The sequence below is a fragment of the Oryctolagus cuniculus genome, chromosome 13, assembly GCF_964237555.1.
Source record: "Oryctolagus cuniculus chromosome 13, mOryCun1.1, whole genome shotgun sequence".
NCBI lineage: Eukaryota > Metazoa > Chordata > Mammalia > Lagomorpha > Leporidae > Oryctolagus > Oryctolagus cuniculus.
In genome coordinates, this window is record NC_091444.1 from 64,880,462 (window position 1) to 64,904,920 (window position 24,459).

The 24,459-nt window shown below is 43.7% G+C and overlaps 1 protein-coding gene across 2 annotated transcripts; it reads right to left on the reverse strand.

The window, feature by feature from the left end:
- Positions 1–7,775: 7,775 nt before the first annotated feature.
- On the reverse strand, positions 7,776–18,074 carry HNRNPU (heterogeneous nuclear ribonucleoprotein U). Of its 2 annotated transcripts, none has more exons than XM_017347701.3 (14): positions 17,177–18,074; positions 16,158–16,269; positions 15,997–16,070; positions 14,066–14,205; positions 13,530–13,629; positions 12,392–12,504; positions 11,851–12,114; positions 11,463–11,582; positions 10,691–10,819; positions 10,422–10,590; positions 9,939–10,193; positions 9,486–9,670; positions 9,054–9,125; positions 7,776–8,614 (listed from the first exon to the last, which is right to left on the reverse strand). In XM_017347701.3, the coding sequence occupies exons 1-14, from the start codon at positions 17,808–17,810 to the stop codon at positions 8,561–8,563; spliced, it is 2,421 nt and encodes an 806-aa protein (XP_017203190.1). In that variant the 5' UTR covers positions 17,811–18,074; the 3' UTR covers positions 7,776–8,560. The 2 variants fall into 2 exon arrangements, with proteins under 2 accessions (XP_017203190.1, XP_002717681.1); XM_002717635.5 differs by having other exon boundaries at positions 17,120–18,074.
- Between the last annotated feature and the right edge of the window lie 6,385 nt (positions 18,075–24,459).

Below are 24,459 nucleotides of genomic sequence, written 5' to 3' on the forward strand. Positions count from 1 at the left end.
TTTTTTTTTTTTTACACTTGCATAAATCTGCCGATGTATTCTAGTCCCGCCTCTATCGCCAGGGTAGCATTCCTGTGTGTAACATACTGTTGTGATCTGCTGTATCCAGTGTTTAACAGGCTTGGAAAAGAATTCTTAAAGTAAGCAGTGAATTTAATGATGAAATTTCAAGAAATAAAATACCTACACTTGGATTTTTAATCTTGCCTTAGAAACAAAAATTACCAGGGTGTGGGTGGGAGGGAAGTTATGGGGGCAAAAAGCCATTGTAATCCATAAACTGTACTTTGGAAATTTATATTTAATAAATAAAGTTAAAAAAACAGCCCCAATAAATTAAAAAAAAGAAGAAGAAACAAATATTACCTTATTACTTTCAGAAAAGTTGTTTTTAACTGCCCTGTTTTTGGAACAACAAAAGACTTAATTTTTAAGTAAAATTAGTTTTGATTTTAAACCTGTGTGGTTTAAATATTTAGGTGGTCTGGTGCATACTAGAAAAAATTACAGAACCACACAAAAATTACTGATCAGCCACCATAAAAAAAGGGAATGAAAAAAGCACCCAAGTAAATCATCACAATTCATTCATGTAGGTGATTTCCTGTCTAAGGAAATGAAGCCATTTTTGGCTTGAACAAGCTTCAGCATTACTTTAAATAAAGGTGAAAAGACACGGGTTGATAGGGTTATGGCCACTGTTGGTTCTGTTATTCTGATGCTCAAAGTGAGCCACAGAAAAGAGCAAGGAAGAGAACGTCCTCTAATTATTCATCCTCTTTCATAGGAAAGAGCGAGGTTGAGTTCAGTCCACCAGGAAAGGTTCCCATGCCTATCTGCTGGTGGCCAGCACCTTTATCAATTTATCTGGCAGCCACCAATAAAAGGACATTGGTAAGGGGAGGCTGCCAGAAAGGGAGAGAATATGCAAGACCTGACACCATGTGGTGTACATTTTTCAATTCAGTCATGACCTTGTAATAAACTACTGGTTAGTCACCCATGTTTGAAGAAGGCAGCATCACGTGTGCGGGAAGTAACTGACGAGCACTGATCAATAAACTGATGTCTGACAAGCTGTGTGGGCAGGCCACCTCCACGCTCAGCATGTTTGCCGACAAAAACACAACATGCAGAGTTAGGCAGCTGGATGGAGTAACTGAAGTCCTAGCTCTAGCACTGTAATTACGTCTTACCCCAAGTAAAACCTTTTCCGGCTGGTTCAGTGCCTCCACACCAGTGACCCCGTCATTTTCACAGAATGGTTCCACGAGCTGGGGACCTGGATAAAAACACAAATTTTTGACATACTTGGTTTTACTACTTTTAACATCATTTCATACGTCCATAAAATCATTAGTGACTTCCTAGACTATGGTCACAAAAATACCTTAACTTGCGCGACTACGCCCAAGCCCGTGCCACTTTTGCCCTTGATAAAGGCTCCAGATTGGTCTGGACACTGCTGCTTCCAGTCATCCCATCTGCTGCCACCCTGCCATCCAACTTAATGTTTCTATCACATGTGTGCAAACTTCTGGCCCACCGTGACTTTTACTCCTTAATCCATAAATTGTTCACCCAACAGTCCCTTTTGCTCACTAACCTCCAGAACTAAGATTACCCTATTTTGTGTGGTGTTCACTGCTGTGCTCGAAGTACAGCCAACATTGCTCCTTGGCAACTATTAACATTCCCAACCAATTATCTGGCACAGTCTATGCTTACTAGACTGAATCACTCATGTGCCCCCTCCTCTAGCCTCACTCGTTGCATGCTTTAACCTCTCAGAGTAACCTACCTTCAGTGCCCACTCAGCTCCCAAGCGTACAGCTGCTTTTCCTGGTTCCAGTAACTCCAAACTTTCACACTAGGTGATATAGCAGTAGGGTACCAGCTAAAATAGCTGATTAAAATAGAATTGTGATTGTTAGTTGTTTTAAAAGCCGTGTGGATCATCCATCATACCTACTGTGTTAAGTCTTACTAGAGCTTTACACAATTCCCCATTCCCTTACCCCTCCCTCTGGTTTTCCATCTTAGTGAAAGGTTAGGGAATTTACAATTAGGAACTTTTCTCTGAACTTGTGACTCATACTGTCTGAGTTTGGCAGTAAGAAACTGTGACTTCCCTAGAACCAGTATTTGATTTGCAAGCATCTCTTCAGTCTACGTACCTCGACTCCATCGCTGGTTTCCCTTTGCTTCGATTACATAATGCGAGGAGGTCTATATAATAAATTCAGGATTCCTGTTTATGCACTTTTCAGCAAAGAGCTAGGGATCAAATAGGGTTTGAATCCTTCTATTCCTAGATAAAAATCTGTGACAGGGGTTCAAGGTACCCCTTTAAAAGTCATGTTAAGATATATACTATTCTTTGGGTAAGCAGCAGATCTTAATGAGGAAAGTAGAAAAAGTGAAATGGTTACTGTGATTCTGATTTATAATGGTCCTCTAGAATAAATTAATTTTTGGAAACATCTTAAAATAGTCCAGTAGTCATCAAGTAAATATAGTAATACCAATATTCTCTACCATCCAAATACTGTTATTTTACACAGCTTATTTTTGTACATTAAGTTCAGTTTTAAAAGGTTCTTAAAAGGGAAGCTGTTGGGACAAAACATCTTTATTGTGAACATACTTTTCAAAGTGTTACATTTAAAGTTTGTCATGTGAGCACTACAGATAAATGAGTTGCAAATACTTGAGTGCTTATCAACCACTGCATTCTCCTTATTCTTGCATTTTCTAGAATAAGGATGACATTTTGAATGCTTTCATCAAGGCTACCACTGTTTATATTAATCAACAGGTACCAGTGCTAATTAAGAGTTCTGTTCACTCTGAAAGGTTATTTTTCAATTAAGTTTGTTCTCAAACGGAAATGGTTATAAAACCTTAAGTTGCCTGTTCTCCAGAAACCATCAGGTAGCTGAGCCATATTTACCCGAACAAACCCTGATAGCTCCATTGGAATCAAAAGACTCAAATCCGCTCGTTCCAGCTACAGGCATTAGTGTGTATTGGGGAAGAAATTAATTTCCTCAAAGCTTTTAAAATTTTTGAATAATTTCAGACCTAAAGGAAATTATACCCCTTGGGCTTAGCAGACAGCTCCCAACACAGCTCTCCCATTCCTTGTGTATACTTCCTAGCTGACTTTATCGACTGTGATATGAATGGATCACTTCATTTTCCAAAAGGACCTCAAATCTGTTTTCCAAATTGTCATAAGCTAGTCCTTCTGTAAATATAGTATAAATGCAAGAAAATATCTTGGGAATGCAAGGACAGAAAGGCATCCTAGACTCTTTGCATCAGAATATTTATTGAAGCCTTAATGCTTCTTTAAAAAGCATGCAGGATATTAAATGTGTTATTTGAAAACAGTGCAAATAGAAGGAATTTAGCCCATCAGATAAAAGATCTGGCCTTGAAAGGCCTCTGGTCTATCTGCATTTACTCATAAGCCTATGCCACCGGAGCACGGCTGAGAAACCACCCGATACTTCACTCTAGGTGTGCAGAGGCAAGGCTGAACACTTTCCCTGTCTTCTGCCTTACTAATTATTTCTGTCCCCCATCTTTTTAGAGTTCCACTTCAGGTGAAAGGAAAGCCTAACGTAAATGGTAAATGTACAAGCAGCAATTAATTTGGAATACCTATTGAAATCACTGGAACACATTTAGTTGGGCCCTTTACTCTTCCACACAGCACACTCGCATGGAAAGACTAAGGAAAAGGAGATGACATTTAAATCAGCACAATGTTTATTACTTTCTTCAAAAAATAAAATAAAATTAGTTAAGTTGGAACCTTTTCTTGTACCTGACCATGATTTTCCCATGTTCCTTAGCTACAAACAAGATTAAAAAAACTATCTCAAAAACCCTGCTGCCATTCAAGTAAAACCCCAATACCACGTCTTTTCTATGTATGCTCACTTAAAAGCACTGGTCTAGCCATTTCTGCTCTCAGATGCTTGCCAAACTGGCATCACTTCGAGCAGAGTATTTTACTGGACAAGACGTCTAACTTCCTGTAAGGTCACAGAACAGGAACTGATTCAAGAGCAGAGAACAATCACCAAACGCTGTTCCAGTTTTATCAGGTAGATACTGTTGGTCCTCCAGCCTGTAATCCCGACCTGGCTACCAGCAGTCACTGGCAATATGGCAGACTCACACTGTCACTACCTCACTTTTTGCTGTGGTTTCTAAGGCCTGGCGACTCAGCTTTAAATCCTGTATTCCTTGTCAAGATCCAAGTATATGCTGAACCTTGACATAAAGATACCAAAATATCAATATTCTTAGGCAAATTAATAACTATGAATGACACTAAGTTCCTTGACATCACTTTCAACAGGCATCCTCAATAACTCACCTAACCAAAGCAGTGACCACTGATCCCCAGACCTATATGAATTACACCCTTCAAAACTTGTCCCCCTTATCAATTCTGAGCTTCCAACCATTATTTATTCCACACATATAGGTGATGGAGTTATTCTGGTTATTCTGTTAACATGAATACACTCTCAGGATATACTGAACAACTTCCAATCCACTAAGCCTCAAAAAACTAAATGAGCTTCTTAGGGCACCTAATTATTATTCAATCATTGATATTTACTCAACAAACCTATATTCTTAATGCAGTACATAGCCTTTCTTCACTTCTCCCCACCCCTCAAACTCCTTTCCCAAGGTCTAGCATTCTGAGTGGCTTGAAATTGACAGTGTGGTACCAAATAAACCAGCATGCATACCTACCAGAACTTAATATTGTTTAACTGTCCAAGTTCACACATACTGAGCTTTCAAATGTTAAGATACTTGGGTGATTCGGGATTTTTATTCTACCAAGGGCTAATGCACTAATTCCACTATTTGGCTCACTTCCAAATTCTCAAGTGCTTATTTTAAAAACCTAGGTTAGTATCAGCGTTAAGATGAGGGTCCATCCATCTTGAGTTAGCTGGACACGTTACTTCTAATGCTTAGTTGTCTTACTCAAGCACTAAACTGGCTCTAATGACCATCTTCATGTTCAACGAAAAATTGGCACTGGACATCTATGGCCAAAAGGGACCCTTAAAAATTATCTGTAGAAAAGGCTGCTCAGGTAGCATACTACAGTTCAACTCAATGTTTTAGATACATCTAATGAGACTCCTGGTTTGTTACTAGCAAATTCTAACTACTGTTTAGCTATGCGGTTAACAGCTTCTTAAACAGTTAACTGTCTCTTCTGTCATGCTTACGCTACAACCTACTGCCAGTCCCTAACATGGATTCTTATGACTTCAATTCCATTTTTCACTCATTCTAAGACTTCAATCTCAGAACTCCAGAATTATGCTAAAATATTTAGAATGAAACCATTTTCAAGAATTTTAGTTGGGGAAAAAAGGCTTTGCATGTATTATTGTGTTCATTTTTCCAACAGAACATCTCAGGGAGTGTTCTGTAGGGTGCTGAAATACAACCGTTCTGTAACAAGTTCCCATCCACTTAGACAAGACATCCAGGAGTTATGTGTCAAGTAATTAGAGACTAAGACGATCAGTTTATTATCAACACCTGAAACAAAGATTTGGGCTCTAAAATGTTTGTGTTGTTTTTCTTTCCATTGGTTATTTTTATTTTAGCTTTTAAAATGAATCAAATATGCTTGTAGATGTACTTGTAGATGTACAATCAGGTCTTTTACATCCAAGATGTCTTGCCACTACCAAAAAGGTGTATTAAAAGTATTTGTGTGTGCAACTGAACCCATTACAGATATGATCCAGGATGAAAATGTAGAGCATCATGTGTCAATAAATAGAAGACTCCCACATGAAAAACACGTGAAATAGTTCCTGGAAAATACACATTTGCGTATTTTCAAAGAAAATTGCTTCTAAACTTTGTATTTTATTGTACTACAAGTTATCCCCAAGGCAAATAAGCATCATTTCAATGTCAAATCCATTTCACTCAATTTTCATTTTAGGATCTCATACATATTAAGGCCAGAAGCTGGTCACTGCCTTCTTACAGGTCAGAACCAGACCCTCTCAAAAGCTAGATGAGTATCATGTCATCTACCAGCAACAAAAAACTACAAACAGTGGAGTTACCTGTCAGTTGCACACCTCTGACAATAATCAGGATTTGTTCAATCTGTTATCTTTGTTCAGTTTTCTGCTGCTTGTCATTGGCCGTGGGGTGGGTGGGGGGTGGGAGTGAACCATGAAGCAAACTTCCTAAGATACTATTCTGCCAGAATCAGGCAATTTCTTAAACTTACCATTTTTTCTCCCTTTTCCTTGTTATTTGGTGCTTTTCCTTTTCTGAATTCCTTAAACACTATCTAAGATTTTCATTAGTGTAAATAATACTATTAGTTCTAATCTTTAGACTGCATCTTAAAATACTGATATCTGACATTTCCTATGTTCCATCTCTCCTTCCCAAATTCTGATAGTCCACCCAGTGTACTTGACTACTGTGCTGTTGCAAGCATGAATGAACTCCTCCATTAAGCAATGTTTAAACTACAAGGTATATCCACAAACTTCAACAGGCACAAATGAAAGCCTACTTAGCTAAGGATCAAAGTTTGAATGTTCCCTGTGTTTTAAGTCTATGCAATCACAATGCTGCTGCAAGTAGCTTATGCTAGTGGTTGCTAAATGGAGGCTAATTGCCAAAAAAAAAAACCTGAAACACTATCTTACGCTGTTCAATATCCCTAGTTATTAGTCTTTGCTCCAATATATTTTCAACTGAACCTATACCGTGACCTAAAACTCATCTCAAACTTGTAGCCAAATTCCTAGGAGTTATGAATGCCAAGCTTTAATTCTGGTTTCAAAATGTCTGTAACAAAAATCTAAGCAAAGAGCAATATACCAAACCTGAACTTACCAGAAGCAACCTAAAGACACCAACCAAACACTAAACTGAAGTCAGATTTTAGTTCTACACTTTGACTCCTGATTCCTCACTTTATTATCAGTGAGGGTCCTTTAGAAGATTAAGTGTTCTGTGCAAACCCAATAAAATTACAGTTAGGGGATCTAATGTTGTCACATAGCTACAGTTAAGTTAGCAGTGTTGTGTAGTAGTGCAATCAGTAACTGGCTTGCATGGCGGCTTCTAAAAGCACCTGTTCCCAGAGTTTCATGTATATTATATGCATATAAAATAACCAGTTGAGGACAGCCATTAGCATATTGTAAAGATGATAAACTGAGTGTTAACTTCTCCCAGCCAGTACCTTTTCCCCTCAATAAATGTTAAAAGACATCTGGGGGGAGGGGAAGGGAAGAATTCAACTTTACTTGATAATTGTAAATTGGTAAGCTTTATACATTTAAGTTTTTTAAAAAACCTAAATGCTCTAAGTACAGACTAAAAGCTGTCCAGAAAGCACACACTTAAATTTCTCCACTTGGGAGTCGTATAAAGGGATTTTGAACCTTGATGGCGAGAATCCCAAAACAAGAGTAAAATGAATTCTTTTATTGCAAACAAACGTCTAAATTAATTTCTCCACCCACTTTCTTTAGAAAGAAAAAGAAATCAGCAGGCTAAGGAGATACCCATTCAAGAACTAACATGATTAAAAATTAAGATATAAATGGGTGACTCACAATTTCATTAGCTTACAAAGATGGTGGAGTTAACTACTACAAGCACACTAGTTATACAGTATTTTGTGGGAGAAGGGAATACAGACATAGCTAACTTCATATAGATCCCATTAGACAACTGGATTTACAACAAGTTTTTTTTAATAAGAAATGGGCAAAGCCAGCTTTCTTTTCAGAATCAAAATGCAGAACAAATGGAAAAATTATGGTATTTAACCTTCACAAGTTTGAGCCTCCACAAATAATGCAACCAAGTTTTACATTTTTAACAGCCCTTCTACATACACTCCATCTTCTCTATCTTGGTTCCAAGTTTTATCTTCATTCCCAATTATGCCAATTGTGTTGTTATTTAGTTAAGAATAGGCCTTCCCGGTTCTTGTCAGAAATTGTTTAGCTCACCCCCTCCGCTACCCAGCACACTAGAGAGAGGATGGAGTGTAATATGAGCAGTACAGAGTCTTATGCAATTCATGAGGACCTTAGTCCTTACATGAATCTGGTTGCTAACATTTCTATCATATTGTGACAATGACTCCCGACTGTTATTCTCCGTGAGAGATGGGGGGAGTAAATTCTTAATAAAAGACACCAGGTACAAAGCAACATTTTACTTTTGTTGTGATAAAAAAAAAAAGTCACATTTTACAGATAAAATGTAGAACCCTGAAATACTGACACATTCTCATCGTGCACAATGCTGAGGTTCTCTTACGATTCACTTTAAAACTGCAATTAAAAATGTACAAAAAAGAAAAGAAAAAAAATCAACCCACAAAGCTTCTAAAAAAGGAACCCGCAGGCACTTCCTCTTGTGGAATGTTTAAAAAGTTAGCCTACTAAAGAAAACAGTCGACTTCTTGTGAAGGTTTTGGAGAAATATGTATCAGTTCGTTTTATTTGGGTATTCAATAATATCCTTGGTGATAATGCTGACTCCATGGCTTCTGACCCCAGAATTGCTGTAAGAGAAAATTTTTTTTTTAAAGAAAAAAACATCAATAAGCCACTCAAACTGCTTTTAGGAAATGACAATGAATCTAATTGCTGGAAACAAATTTATCTTTCATACCTCTGATTTCTATGAAACCGTATTTAGTTTTATTATCCCATTATCAATACACATTACAAAAAGAAACACATGACTTGGTTAGTTTATACAATTAAAACTGGTAGTAAAAATACCCAAATGTATTAAGTATTATTTTATTAAAAATATAAAGTTACAGCAAACTCCAATGTACTTTGCCTCCAAAAGATTATAGCTACAGCTACAGCACAATTTATCACTTGTTCTACATCACTTATGAAGTACTTCAATCCCTGAACAAGATATTTTTCAAAATTGATTCTAATAAACCTGAAACACAGTAGTGAACATAAAGCACACAGATTACTTACACCCTGCTGCCACTGGTTGTAGCCCTGAGATTGATTTTTGTAGCCACGATTGTTTCCTCGTCCTCTGAAGTTCTATAAAAACAAACAAAAAGAAAAAATCTTTACCACAGAGCCCAGCACTTTTATCAGGCTTCTGGCCACAGGTGTGAGAGACATTAAGAAATGGACAGGATTCTACAGCCATCCACCTAGGGAATGCAGAAACTGAGCACTTTCTACTAATTTCTCAAGTGTTTTAATTTTTTGTTCATTATTAGTATTAGTTCATTATTAGTATTATTCAGTTCGTTATTAGTTAGTAGAAATACTAACATGCTATGCTGCTAGTTAGTACACCTAAAATTAGGTGCACACATTTTACCACTATTTTAAAACAACTTCTCAGGCTTAATTACAGACATCAGTGCCTACATAGAGATCTTGAAGCATTACCTGGTTATAGTTCCCTCTGTTGGGCATTCCACCTCTGTTGTAATTCCCTCTGTTTGAATAACCACCCCGGCTGGGGAACACAGGGCCACGAGGGTAGGGATAGCCAATGCCACCACTTCCACCACCGCCACCACCTCTCTGTGGCATATTACCCCTCCTGTTGTATCCACCACGATTCCCAGGAGCTGAAAACACAAGAGACTTTTAGTTTCCATGTGTTGTACCTACTTCCAGATTTACGTTCCTTCTAGACCACTCAGTTTGAGAAAAATCAATGTCTGAAGCTGCTCAGGTACCACAGCTGTCTTTTATACCAAATCAGATAATTTTAAAACTAATTAATACAGCAACACAGGATGGATGAACAAATTTCCTTTGCTAATGTAGATAAATAATCCACAGACTCAAAGATTGTTTCAAACTCAACCTAAGTACTACTCAAACTTCACTTACCCCCTCCTCTGAAATTCCCACCGCGCATATTAAATCCTCCACGTCCTCTGTGGCCACCACCTCTGTTAAACTGGTTCTTGCCACTCTTATTCTTATTGCTCTTCTTTGAGCCAGTGTTCTGCTTCTTTTCAGGTGGAAGCGCCTTTTTGCTTTCCTCCTTATATTGCTCCAGAAGTTTTTGGGCTTCTTCTTTTTGAAGCTCAACGTAAGTTATTTCATCAAAGCACTCGGCTACCTCTGGCAGAGTAAAGTTTCCTGCAGGGATTAAAGCCAAATCATTAACTTACAAAGCTTTGCAAATATCCAATCCTTCCAATTCTTGAATGGGTTTTAATGCTTTCAAAGATAACATGGATACCTTAATAATTTTCCTCAAAATAGAATAAGCCAAACATTCTTATCAAGATTTAGTATCATTCCTGAAACAGTTCTGCTATATAAAAACCATAGATTAACACAGCACAAATGAAATTAAATTCTTGCCTTTCATTTTGAGGACTGCATGTTCTGGGAGGTCTTTCCCCTCAACTTCGGCTTTCTTCTGTGTTCTCTGCTTATAATCTTCATCTTTTGGGCAAACTACAACAGCTTTTCGTTGGAAGCCTGCAAACAGGCACATTTTTCTCCTCTGGGCAGCAGCAGACACATTTGTCTTTGAGAGGGAAAAAGTATGAAGTTTATAACCCCCAACTTGGATTTATAACAAATTTTATAACAAATTCCAACATGTCAGTTTCAAAGGTACAGCTCACCTGGTCCAGAATGAAGTTTCTCTTCTTCCGAGCAGCAATCTCAATAAACTTTCCAAGACACTGTGGGGCTCTCTGTAACAGTGTGTTCAGTTTTCCAGTATCTGCCATTTGCTTCTTAAAACCTGCCACCTAGTTTTAGAAGTTAAAAAAAAAAAAGGCAAGTTAACATTTACACAAATGTTGCCCTTTCCCATTATTTCTACCAAAAAATAGCCACTTTATCAAGCACCCTATTCTGTTCCAGTCTTAGCAGCTAAGAGCTTAAAAAAAAAAAAAAAAAAAAACTATGGAGATCAGAAGCCTAGTCCGCTGGAAGAAGTTTACCTTAACTCCTAAGAGCTTAAATAACCAATCTGGAGGCCCACACTGTGTGTTTGGCTCTGCTGCCCGCGAGGCTAGAATCCCACATGGGCAGCAGTCAGCGGCCTACTTCGAGTCCAGCTCCCTGCTGATATCCTAGGAAAGCAGCCAGATGGCCAAAGTGTTTGGGCCCCTACACCCACTTGGGAGATCGGAGTGAAGTTCCTGGCTCCCGCCTGGGCCTGGCCCAGCCCCAGCCATGGTGGGAGCCATCTGGATAATGAACTTGTCGATGGAAGAGAGCACTCCCCCCTCTCTAACTCTGCCTTTCACATAAATAAACTAATTTGACTTTGTTCAAATTTGTATCTCTAAGGTACCAAAATGAAAGATAGCAACAGGCAAACAAGAGCCTAGAGAACCTTGTAGTTTATTTGAAAAGCTGAGATCAGTTCCTAAACATCTTACTTACCATCATTTTATCCATAATGGTATTTGTGCCAAGAATGTTGTATTTCCCAGGATTCTCAGCTGCATGCTTAGTAACCCAGGTAGTTTTTCCAGCTCCTGGCAAGCCAATCATCATCACAACCTGTGCAGCAAAGAAACATTAATTCACTGTCTCATCCTTACAAGTTAACTGTAAGTCTCTCTGGTTATTATCTAGGAATTCAGCAATCCAGTCTCATAGACCCAGGAAGACAACTTGAGAAAGTTTAACACTCCAACGTTAAAGGAACTATTAAGTACTACATTTGGGAAAAAGCAAATGAAAACACAACACTCATCCGTATCTGTCACTTTTTTATCAACCAAAAGCGATCTTTCACATGCCACAGCTGAAAATAAAAATCGCTTACCTCACAATCCTTCTTCTCTTCAGGGCCCTTAGGTCCTCTAACCCGGTCCTCTAAGGGGACATTCTGGATGAAAGTATATTCTTCAGGTATTGGAAAATATGGCTTTTCCTTCTGACCAAAATTAAATTCAACTGCACAGTTGTGGCAGAGAACATGCGGGAACAGTGGCCGTCCAGCAAGAACTTCTTTACTGATTTTGAAGGCAACGCCAAGCTCCTGTCCATTCTTAGCGTAGGAGAGTTCTACTTCATCACTTTCAAAATTCTGTTCAAACAGAAAAACAACTTTAATCTACTTCCTATAGGCTTTCTGAGAAAATGCAAAAATTCATAACTGGGAATGACTTTTAATCTTGTGGTAAACATTAAATGTTAAGAACTTTGATAGCTAAACACTGAAGCACAAACAGTGCCCTAGAAAGTGAGCTACACTTTCAAAATTCATCTGCTTTGTTTCTCAAAATTTTTATTTTTCCTGATAACTAATGAAATCTTAACCTTGTTGATCACAGTGAAGGCTGAATTATGCAGCCCTGACTTACAGCAAAACAGGTGATCACATCATTTTCATCAAACTTCTCTCCATAATCTTCAGTCTCACAGTTGCATGTTTTTATTCCTTTCAGAGAATACCCATAAGAAAATTCTTCTTCACCTAAAAAAGTAATTTTCATGAAGTAAATATTTAAAACAATCCAAAGACCCGCCTGGTTTACTATTCAAAATATAGGATGTAATAGAAACTAAGCAAAAGTAGTCTTCAAAAGTTCACAGAAAATGTGTATTACCAAAAAGCTGCATGCATTTCAGGAGTTTTTGCACTGGAATAGGTAATTCCAGTATTACATGAAGTTTTCATAAGTAGCTTAAATAACCTAAGAATCCATCATTGGCATTCAGTTTTAACTACCTCTACACTAGATGTAAAAATTGATGAAGGCTAACTGGACCTATTACAAAATAAAATTTGTGGACAAACTGCATGTCTTGTATACAGGGGCCAACCCTGTGGCACAGGTTAATCCCCAGCCTGCAGTGCCAGCACTTCATATGGGCTCCGGTTCTAGTCCCGGCTGCTCCTCTTCCAATTCAGCTCTGCTACAGCCTGGAAAAGCGGTAGAAGATGGCCCAAGTGGGAGACCTTGTTAGAAGCTCCTGGCTCCTAAGCTTCAGATCAGTCCAGCTCCAGCTGTTGCTGCCATTTGGGGAGTGAACTGGTGATGTTAGACCTTTCTGTCTCTCCCTCTGTCCACAACTCTACCTCTCAAATCAAATCTTTAAAAAGGCTCCTCCTTAATGCACAGGAAAAATGTCCCAAGTTCTTGCACCCCTGTCACCCATGAGGGAGACCCAGAAGAAGCTCCTTGTTTCTGGCACTGGCATGGCCCAGCCCCAGTCATGGCGGCCATTTAGGGAGTGAGCCAGCGGATGGAAGATCTCTTCTCCCCCTCTAACTCTACCTTTCCAAAAAATAAATCAGTCTTTAGAAAAAAAAGTATGCTGCTCAAGCCATTAGTCATAACTCAAACAACCATAAAGGAACAAAAGCAAATTTAGACTCTGCCTACTGTTACTATTCTCTAAAACAGAATGAAAATAACAAGAAAAGGTTTTGAATGCCTGCAGATAGTTAATGAAATCAGACATTCATGAACTTGCAGTACTCAATGTAAACTTTACCTAGCAACATTCCACTTGTGGTTAGCGACCAGCCAATCCGAACTTCATGTATGTCTATATCTTTTGTATATAAATGCCTTACAGGTATCTTCTCTGTAACCTGAAAGTTAAGTCATTATATCATTAACTGTAAACCAAGGTAGGTAGGTTATTTATGTGCCTGGTTTATCTCACTTGGGCTATGGGTACCTAAAATTCTTCTCTAGCTATTTATACAAAGACAGGACACCCAACTCTACCCCACTCCCAGTATTTTCCAATTGATGTAAGGGCTTATAACTTAAAATTAAATACTTGGTTGATTTAGATTTTTAGAACAATATTTTTAAATTACATTCTCAATTGATGTTTTTCTCATAAAACCAACACTCTAACCAAAAGAAATTTTAACTCTTTGGTGGCCCTTTTCAAGGGCCTCATATAATGGAGTGCCCTAAATAATGTATGGGCTGGCTCTATAGGGCAAATTCTGATAAATAAACTTGCTTCACTATTACAAAATGAAGGTTCCAGAAACCTCACAACATTGCATTTACCTTCATCTCAAAACAGACTTTGCCTTTTGACACACCATAAGATGCCCTTCCTCCAGCCCAAAGAAAGGCAAAGCTCTCCATAGTAAGCGAAGAAGCACTGAGGCGATCTCTTGATATTTTAAAATGTAGATCACAATTATCTGCAATTATATTAAATACCATATTATTCTTTTGACATCCAATGGAAATCTATTTGCTATGTAGACAAAACTTGGATGTTAAATTTTTTTCATGTACTTCTTAATGCTGCAGAAAACAGTTTTTAACACCATGCTGTTTTCCCAATTTTCCGTGTAAGCCCCACTCCCACCATTCTTATCAAATTAAGTACTAAAGAGTAAACTGCCTATAAACTAAGGCTTAATGTCTTTAAGAATATAAAACAAGACATGTGACATGGATACATACCTGCTCTGCTCTTTACCTTGATTTAGAGGCACGCAGTAGAGGATAGCAGGAAATCAAAGTGAAGCATGCCAGAACCAGGTAGAATTTACCAGTGCCACAATAAAACTGAAGGGAGGCCACGGCCAAATATTTGAACATAGGAGTATGAGCTGTTGATCCCGTACTTTAACACTAGGCTCCTAAGTCCTAAATTATTTTCTAAATCTTAGGAATAAGGCAAGGCAGCCTCAACTTGGAATATACAAATCTGGTCTTCTAACACTGTCAATATTACAGCATTTTGGTCTTGTGTATTTGTGTATTAGCAACAATTAAGGATTAAGCTCTTAATCAGGTCATCCAAATCCAAAGCATCTTTAATCTAGCTACCTCTGGGTCACGTGAGGGACAGCTAAAGTCAAGGTAGAAAGCTGGCTCTTTTCCTTTTTACAGGACAGGAAACCTACAGTTCGGAACTTTTAAATTAGCTTTGCTCCTGAAATTCCTGATCACTGATAGAACTATGATTTCAAGAAGCTGTTGTTGCTCCTGTAATCAGTGCTTCAGCATCTTGGTAACTGCTAGTAACTTGAAGCAACTGATTTTGACATCAAAATTTCAAGCCACCTTTTCCATATGCATTTTTTTCCCAAAGACTCAACTCTTAACTACCTGTACAGGGTATTCAAGTAAGAAATCAGAGGTATCACCATTTATCACCTGAATCAACAATCTGTACAAGGAAGCATCCGAATCTAACTTCCGCCTTACCAGAGCAACTTGACATTTTAACTTTTCAAGTACGATTTCTACTCTTGGTTCTATTTCACACTGGAAAGACTGGTGCATCCTATTCTGATCAAACGCTAACCCAACGTAATTTAAGTAAAATCTGACAGCCACGGCCCATTTAAAGGTTTGCAATAATTCCGCATACTCGATTGCAACCCAACTGGGTAACGTAGTATTTACAGTGCTGCCATTGATACCATTCGCTGCTGAAGAAAGCTAGTGGCCCAGTGATGGCCCACTGCTGCTGCCCCAGGTCTTTGGAAGAAATCAACTTATGTTAAAGCAGCAGCTACTGAACTGGAATTGAGAACAAAAGAGCAGTTATTGAAATAGTATTACAGTCTTTTAGAATAGGGAATATACTTGAGTGCTAATGGGAAAAGTCATCAGTTAAGTATTTAACCAGCCCAAGTAGCTGACTTAACAATCCCAAAATAAAAGGAAATTACTGTAGGACACGTTAACAGTTTCCATTAGCTAACTAGTCCAAAATTGGCATCAATTTCACATTCAAGAATAAGAAGCTTTAAATTACAATTAAAATTGCCAAAGCCTGTAAAATCAATTCAACACAACTGATGGCATATTAATATTAAACTACTGCACTCTGGGTATCAATCATTATCTTTGCTTTTTAGAAAACTGTACATGTTTTCTGCACTTAGGTTAAACGTACTGCAATCTAACATTGTCAAAAAAACCCAAGGCATTTGAGGACTGCGTGGGGGAGCGGGTGAAACAGCTTCACTTACAAGTATCAAGACAAACCACTGTGTCATCGAAGTGCTCATCTTCTTCTTCAACGGGGGGCTGAGGAGATTTGGCTCTGAAAGACAGAATGGGCTCCTGATACGTCTCTGCCCACCCACGGAGAACGGGCAACAACAACGCACAATCCGTTAGCATCCTCTACCTGCTGTACTTGTTCTCTTCAATGTACTCAAAATATCCACGGCCATGATCTTCTCGAGGTCTTTTTACACCTCGCTTTTTATCTCCGCCTTTCTGCTCTGTTTTGCCGTCTCCTATAACACACGACACTCTCATAAGTGCTCAAGCCACCCAACACCCCCGCCAAAAGAAAAAAAAGCCGCTTTTATTTCAAGTTGCCTAAAAGCATCGAATTAATGAGTTTTGGGTGAATACTGAACCGCCAGGTCGAATGTGAATTCAAACTATCAGCTTGGAATTGGATTGGAGTTAGTGACGCAGCCTAAAGACGTTACTAATTCGGCCCGTCTACCGGAGGCTTCAAGAAAGCTTAAGCGCAACTGCGCGCCGGAGGCCCCGAGCCCACGTGGATCCCGACGAGCGGTCAGGAGGGGGAGGGGCGCGGGGGCGGCGGCCCCTCCCCCACCCGGGCCCGCGCAGCCCGCGGCCGCATTGTACGGATCTTCCGCCCCGCTCGGCGCGCCGGCTCCTCCCGCCGGAAGTGACGTCACGCCGAGCCCCTGCGCTCCTTGCACAATACCGCGGCGAGGAGCCGCCAAAGCGCGCCCGCCCCGGGACCTCGGGCCTCTCCCCTCCCCCCGCCCTGAGCCATGTGCCCGCACCGCGCGCACACACAGCGCGGCGGCGCCACCGCGGGCCGACGGGGCTCCTCCCCCCCTCCCGCGGCAGCTGCAGCTCCCCCGCCCCCACCCCCGCCCCGGCTCCCGAGCCACATAATGGAGGCGCTGCCACCGCCGTCACACACGCACACGCACACACACACCCCGAGCCCCAGGCCTCTCGGCTAATCTGGGATTCCCCGCACCCCTCCCTCCCCCCACCGCCGCCCACCCAGCCACCAGCGGGGGGCTCCGGCAGGCCGGGGGCCCGGTCCCCACCCCACGCGGGCCTCCCGCCGCGCGCAACGTACAACGCAGCACTCACCCGCCGCCGGAGCCCCGGGGCGACCGCCTCCTCCGCCGCCTTCCGCCTTCTTCTTACCTCCCGCCTGCTGCTGGCCCTGCCTCGCCCCGGGCGGCGCCACCGTCACCGCGAACAGCGAGGTGGGGCCGCTGCTCTTCCCCGCGGCCTCCTTGGCCGCCCCGCGCTGCTGCGGAGGCTGTTGCTGCGGCGCCGCCGGCGGTTGAGGCTGCTGCTCCCCGTGCCCGTTCTCGTCGCCCGCGCCCTCCTCCTCGTCGCCGAGCTCGTCCTCCCCTTCCTGGAAGCCCTGATCATCGCCGTTCTCGTCTTCCGAGGCGGCCTCCTCCTCCTCCATCGGGCCCGACTCGGCCGCCCCCGCGGCCCCGTTCTCCTCTCCTAGCTCCATCTGGTCGCCATCCAGGGCGGCGATCCCTTCCTCCTCCTCTTCCTCCTCCTCCTCGTCGTCGTCGCCGCCGGCCGCGGCCTCCTGCTCGAGGCCTGCTCCCGAGCGCCCGGCGGAATCCCCGCCCAGGTCTAGGCTGCCGTTCCCGGGCTCCATGGCGGGGCGGCCCCCGGCCTCCTCGTCGTCCAGCGCAGCCTGGAGTCGCTCCATGAGCTCGGCCTTGAGGCCCTTGTCGGAGAGGCGCCGCTTCTTGAGCTCCTCTTTCAGCTCAGACACCTTCAGCTTTTTTACATTAACAGGCGAGGAACTCATGATGAGGGCCCCGATTCGCGGCAGGGAGCTTGGCTCGGACTGGGCTCCGCTCACTCGGCCACTGGTAGCGGCTGCTGCGGCTGCTCCTCGGTCCGGGCGGCGGCTGCGGCTGGAGGTGGGTTCGTGCTGCAGAGAGGACCCGCCTGGTGTCGAACGGCGCCAATTCCTTTCACCGAGTTCGCGAGGGAGACGCGGAGACTCGCCTGGCGCGAGCGAGCACGCAACGTCCTCTCGCAGGGGCGGCGCCGCGCACGTAATATAGCCGCCCCGCCCCCCGCGCTGACGGGCGCGCCGCGCAGCAGGAAGGCGGGAGCGCGCTCGCGCTCGGCCCCGCCCAGCACCGTCCCTGCCTCCCCGCCCCCACGCCGAGGCCCGGGTCGGGAGCGCGGCACAGGCCGCGCAGTGCGCTTCCTATTGGGTGCCGAGCAAATGGAGGAGAAGGAAACCGCCTTTCGGTTTAACCGGCCCGCTGCAAAGTCCACTGGGTTTCTGCCGAGGGAGCTCGTTCTGCTCTTGGCCTCCCAGCCTGGGCGGCTGCTCGGCTTGAAATGCTAGCAGAGCTCAGCTTGGCGTTTTCAGCTCGAACCCCTCCACCTTTTCTTCCATCTTAGTATTGCCGTCCTGGGTGCCCCTCCTGCTATACCGTTTTAAAACGCCTCGGGATTTTATTTCCGCTCTGGCTTGTCTAACCCAGCCTGGCAGTCAGCACACGGAGAGTTGGTTCGTCCCTTCTTCCCCCCCTCTCCCCCCCCACCTCCGGCCTCGTATCTCCTTTCATTTTTCTAAGCCGGCCTGGCGAATGGCCTTTTAAATTCGGGAAGCCTTTCTTTTGTGTCTTCGGCAGCCCCCGGTGCGGGGCCTGGGAAAGCGGCTTCTCCCCTCCTCCGGTCTGCATCCGCAAAGCGCGCTCTTCGCGGCAGCCACACGCATGGCGTCAGTGGCCTTGCAGAGGCCTCTGTGGGGCCTGATGTTTGTCATTCAGGCCCGGGCGTGCGGTGAGGAGGGCGAAGCGCAGCTAGGACCTGCCACCCGTGGATTTTCTCCCTGTCCCCGCGGGGACCCAATGGTGCCCAAACCAAAGGCTCCTGAGATGGAACAGGGCGACAGTCTGGCAGACGGGCCATGAGAGACCTCGCTCTCAAAAAGAAATCCGTGATTGGATCGTGGTTGAAGTTTGAGAGTGGCAATCCGGGGTAGCATCCTAATCCCCCAGCGTCCCCACAGTGCCAGGCCAGCGATCCCCGTGGGAATGAGGAAAGAGACCTGCTGCACAAAAAGACTGCTGTGCTATTGATTTGAAATGTGGAAGTACAGAAATGCAAATCTTGTCCCGTAGGCTGAGGTGATGTAACTGATCCACAAATGTTCGTTTTTAAAAGCTGCTTTTCAACAGTTTTTAAGAAATGTGTCTTACCCTGTATTCAGGCATAAGGTGAAATACTGACATCCGTGAGATTATTTGAGTTGAGATTAATAGTGTGCAGTACTGGTAATCCTCAAATTAACAGAGGGGACTAGGACAGCCCGGAAGTAGAAGCGTCCAAATAGTGTCAGAAATTCACTTGGCCTTTGGCTATGTTGCTGAAGCTTGCCAACAAGCCACAGACGAATTTGAACTCTTCCTTGCTCTCATTCAGAATTGGGAAGAGAGCTGCAGGGGGCTTCGATGTTCTCCAACTGGGTAATTAATGAATCAGAGTTAAGTGCAATTATGTCGATGGTCCTCTAATGTGTATGTGTCCTCAGATTTAATTTATGTTTTTAAATTTTAGTCAGAAGGAAACAATTTCCATTTAACACAGAAAAAACTATGAAAACCAAGCTTATATAAGCATAATAGAGTTTTACATTGTTCTTAGATGATTATTAAACCATTTATATTAATAAATGAATTACTACTTCTGGTACACATGAGAAGTTTCCATGACTTCATCTCCCAGAGCTTTGCAGAGGGTTGAGAGTTGGATGGGTCAGATCACCCCCAGCCTGCTCGTTTTAGAGCTGTGGCATAGCTAAGTCACCTTCTGCAACAGTGGCATCCCACTGGGGTTCTGATTCAAGTCCCACTGTTCCCCTTCTGATCCAGCTCCTTGTTACCCGCCTGGGAAAGCAGAAAGATGGCCCAAGTACTTGTGCCTCTGCACCCACATGGAAGACCCAGATGGGGCTCCTGACTCTTGAATTTGGCCTGGCCCAGCCCTGGTTGTTGCAGCCACTTAGGGGACTGAACCAGCAGATGAAGATCTCTCTCCCTCTCTTTCTCTCTTTCGAATAAATAAATCAATCCTTTAAAAAAAGGAAATGAGACCCTCACTCTCATCCCAGTGCTCCTTTAGACAAAATTTGAAAGAAAAACGGTTGCTCTAAATGCCCAGAAAACCATCATCTCACCATCTGTCCTTTTTACAAACAGCGGAAGTCTCTCGGTCCATATTTCATCACTTGGTTGGGGCAGACGTGGCACAGCAGTTAAGATGCCACTTGGGATGACTGCGCCCCATATCAGAGGAGCTGGGTTCAGGTCCCAGCGCTGGCTTCCATTCCATTTTCCTGCTCATTTACACCCTGGCCCGTATCAGGTGGGAGCTCAAGTAACTGGATCCCTGCCACCCGCATGGGAGACCTGGGTTGAGATTCTAGCTCCTGGCTTTGGCCTGGCTCAGCCAGGAATGTTGTGAGCATTCAGGGAGTGAACCAGCAATGGGAATCGGTCTGTCTCTTTTTCTGTCAGTCTCTCTGCCTCTCAAACAAGTGAAATTTTAGGGGCCGGCACTGTGGCATAAAAGGTTAAGCCTCTGCCGCATCCCCTGGGTCCCTGCGCCCACAGGGGTGATCTGGCTGAAGCTCCTGGCTCCTGGCTTCAGCCTGGCCCAGCCCTGGCCATTGTGGCCATTTGGGAAGTAAACTAGTGAATGGAAGACTTCTCTCTTTCTCTCTCTCTTCTTCTCTCTATCTCTGCCTTTCAAATAAATAAATAAAAGGCCGGCGCCGTGGCTCAATAGGCTAATCCTCCACCTTGCGGCGCCGGCACACCGGGTTCTAGTCCCGGTCGGGGTGCCGGATTCTGTCCCGGTTGCCCCTCTTCCAGGCCAGCTCTCTGCTATGGCCAGGGAGTGCAGTGGAGGATGGCCCAGGTGCTTGGGCCCTGCACCCCATGGGAGACCAGGAGAAGCACCTGGCTCCTGGCTTCAGATCAGCACGGTGCGCCGGCTGCAGCGGCCATTGGAGGGTGAACCAACGGCAAAGGAAGACCTTTCTCTCTCTGTCTTTCTCTCTCACTGTCCACTCTGCCTGTCAAAAATAAAAAAAAATAAAAAATAAATAAAAAATAAAAATAATAAATAATAATAAAAATTTTAAAAGAAAGTAGAAGTGGTGATTAATTGTAGTAATTTTTTTTTTTTGCTTCTTATAGTTTTAATGCTTTTGTGATAGTAACAAAAGGGGCCAGTCATCTCCTCTAAATCCCTGAGGGACCTATAAGGAACTTTAAACCCCCCCCCCCTTTTTTTTTTTTTTATTTTTTTTTTTTTTGACAGGCAGAGTGGACAGTGAGAGAGAGAGAGACAGAGAGAAAGGTCTTCCTTTGCCGTTGGTTCACCCTCCAATGGCCGCCGCGGCCGGCGCGCTGCGGCCGGCGCACCGCGCTGATCCGATGGCAGGAGCCAGGAGCCAGGTGCTTTTCCTGGTCTCCCATGGGGTGCAGGGCCCAAGCACCTGGGCCATCCTCCACTGCACTCCCGGGCCACAGCAGAGGGCTGGCCTGGAAGAGGGGCAACTGGGACAGAATCCAGCGCCCCGACCGGGACTAGAACCCGGTGTGCCGGCGCCGCCAGGCGGAGGATTAGCCTAGTGAGCCACGGCGCCGGCCAAACCCCCCCTTTTTTTAAGATTAATTTCATTACAGAGAAAGAGAGATCTTCCTTCTGCTGGTTCACTCCCCAAGTGGCCTCAATGGCCAGGACTGGGCCAGGCCAAAGCCAGGAGCCAAGAGCTTCTTCTGGGTCTCTGGGTGCGGGGGCCCAAGCACTTGGGCCATCCCCAGCTGCTTTCCCAGGCACATTAGCAGGGAGCTGGATGGGATGTGGAGCAGCTGGGACTCGATCGGTGCCCATATGGGATGCCGGCACCTCAATTCCATTCTTTGGAAATCTTAGAGATTACAAGAATGTAGAGTATGAGAGGGGACAAATTAACTCCCAGTAACGTGAAATATTTATCAAATTACCCATGGATAATAAACGTGAGAGGTGATAACAAAGTTACCATGTCCAGAATATGCCCCAAAAGAACAAACATAAATTCTGTACCGTGCCACTCAATGCGCTCGGCTGATACTGTTCCAGTACCTTCTCCAGCACAGGTCCTGGCCTCCCAGGGATACTGCTGTGAGCCATGGGACCATGCCTTTACTCTCCCTGGGAGATTTTCCCAGTTAATGAAGTAGAGATGATAGCCGTTACTGCAGAAAAATATAAGCTGGAAAGAGCCAGGGCTCACTGGGAGGCGTGAGGCACTTTGCAAAGTTTTCAGTTATCTGTGGGGTGGTCAGGGTAGCCATTCACAGTTGGATAGGATGAGTAAGTTCCAGGGATCTACTAGCCAACACAGTGCCTGCAGTTAACACTGAGATGTGACGCACCTAGAAATGTGTTAAGAGTATAGATCTTGGGTTGAATGTTCTTGCCCCTAGAACAAGAAGAAAGACCATGGGAACAGGGGGAGGTAATGGATATGAGCCTCATACTGATTGCCATGCTGGTAACATGGGTGTATATATACGTTCAAAGTCACCCACTGTACACGTTGATCGTGTGTAGCTTCCGGGCACCTGTATGTCTCAATGCAGCTGTGGGGGGAGTGGCAAAAGGAGCAGTCTGAGCAAACACCCAGAAGGGGTGGACGGAACAGCAGATGCCAGGGCTTGGGGGAATGACGCTATGTGAGAGGGTCCTTCAAGAAGTTCATGGACATGGAATTAAAGGATGTCGCACATTTCCATGAACTCTTTGAACACCCTCATACAATTGCCAGCTTCCACGTTGGAGGGTTGGTAAGGACTTCGGCTTGTGCCTCCTGCTGTGTACGGAATGCTGCATCCTAGCAAACTTCATGTTGAAACCTCACCCCTCTGTGGCGGTATTAGCAAGTGGGGCCTTTGGAGACCATTAGGTCACGAGGGTGCAGATTCAGGAATGAGATAAGCACCCTTACCATGGGTAGAACAGACCAGAGGTCACTTCCTCTACCACGAGAGGACACAGCTAGATGGCACCTTCTGTGGGGAATGGGCCCTCGCCAAACACGGAGTCCCCTGGTGCCACCATCTTGAAGTTCCCAGCCTCCGGAATGGTGAGAAATAAATATTGTTTGTGGGGTCAATGCTGTGGTGCAGTAGGTTAAGTCTTTGCCTGTGGCACCAGCATCCCGTATGGACATGCTTTGAGTCCCAGCTGCTCCACTCCCAACCCAGCTCCCTGCTAACGGCCTGGGTGGCCCAAGTGCTTGGGTCCCTGCACCCACATGGGAGACCCAGATGAAGCTCCTGGCTTCAGATCAGCCCTGCTCCAGCCACTGCAGCCATCTGGGACATGAAATAGCAGATAGAAGGCCTCTCTCTCTCTCTCTCTAACTCTGCCTCTTAAATAAATAAATAAATCTTTAAAATATCTATTTTTTACATTTCTGTTGTTTGTAAGCCAGTTTATGGTATTTGGTTATAGCAGCCCAAATGGATTAAATTACTTCCAGTAAAAGGAAAGACACTGAAGAGCTGTCGGGAGAGGACTGACATGAACTACAGAATGCTAAAGTAAAGGGACTCACAATACTAGTCCTTTTAAGTCAGCTTTTTAAATATATTTTATGTATCAGACCCAGCTTAAGTTAATGAAAGAGACATGAAATATGCTAAGATAGCTTCCTGCTAATGAGTTTGGGAAAGCAAGCTCAAGTCCTTGGGCCTCTGCACCCACATAAAAAACCCAGATGAAGATCCTGCTTCCTGGCTTCAGCCATTGTGGCCATTTGGAGAGTGAATCAGAAGATGGAGAATGTCTATCTATCTATCTATCTATCTATCCATCTATCCATCTATGTCTCTCTCTCCCCTTCTTTCTACTCTTTCAAATAAATAAATAAATAATTTTTTAAAAGAAGAAACATGCTGACACATTTTCCAATGACCTTTAGAGAAGACATAAGAAGTTCTAAATGTTCCTAAATGATTATGTATTAAAATCAGACATTTTCACACCGACAAGCAGGAAAGCCCACTGGAAGGGAAGATGTCCTGAGTTCTGATTGAAAGTTGGAACGAAAGTCCAACTGAAAGGGCCTTCTCTACTGTGCTCACACTGTGCGTGTCGCATATCTGTACAATTTTTCCTTCTTTCTCCAGCTTTCACTCTGCCCCACCACAGCACACTTACTACTGGGCTACCTTTTAAGTCTGGTGCATTTTGTCCTGATCCATTTCTTTGTGTTATTAACCACCAATGACTGAGTGCCTCTGTGGCCCAGCCACCATGCTAGGCCCAAGCTCTTTCTCATGCACCAAAAAGTTCAAATCATTAGAACTTCAAAATTACACATGGCGTACTCTGTTTCTGCACGATTTATAGCTGATTGCACAGCAGAAAGAGACAGA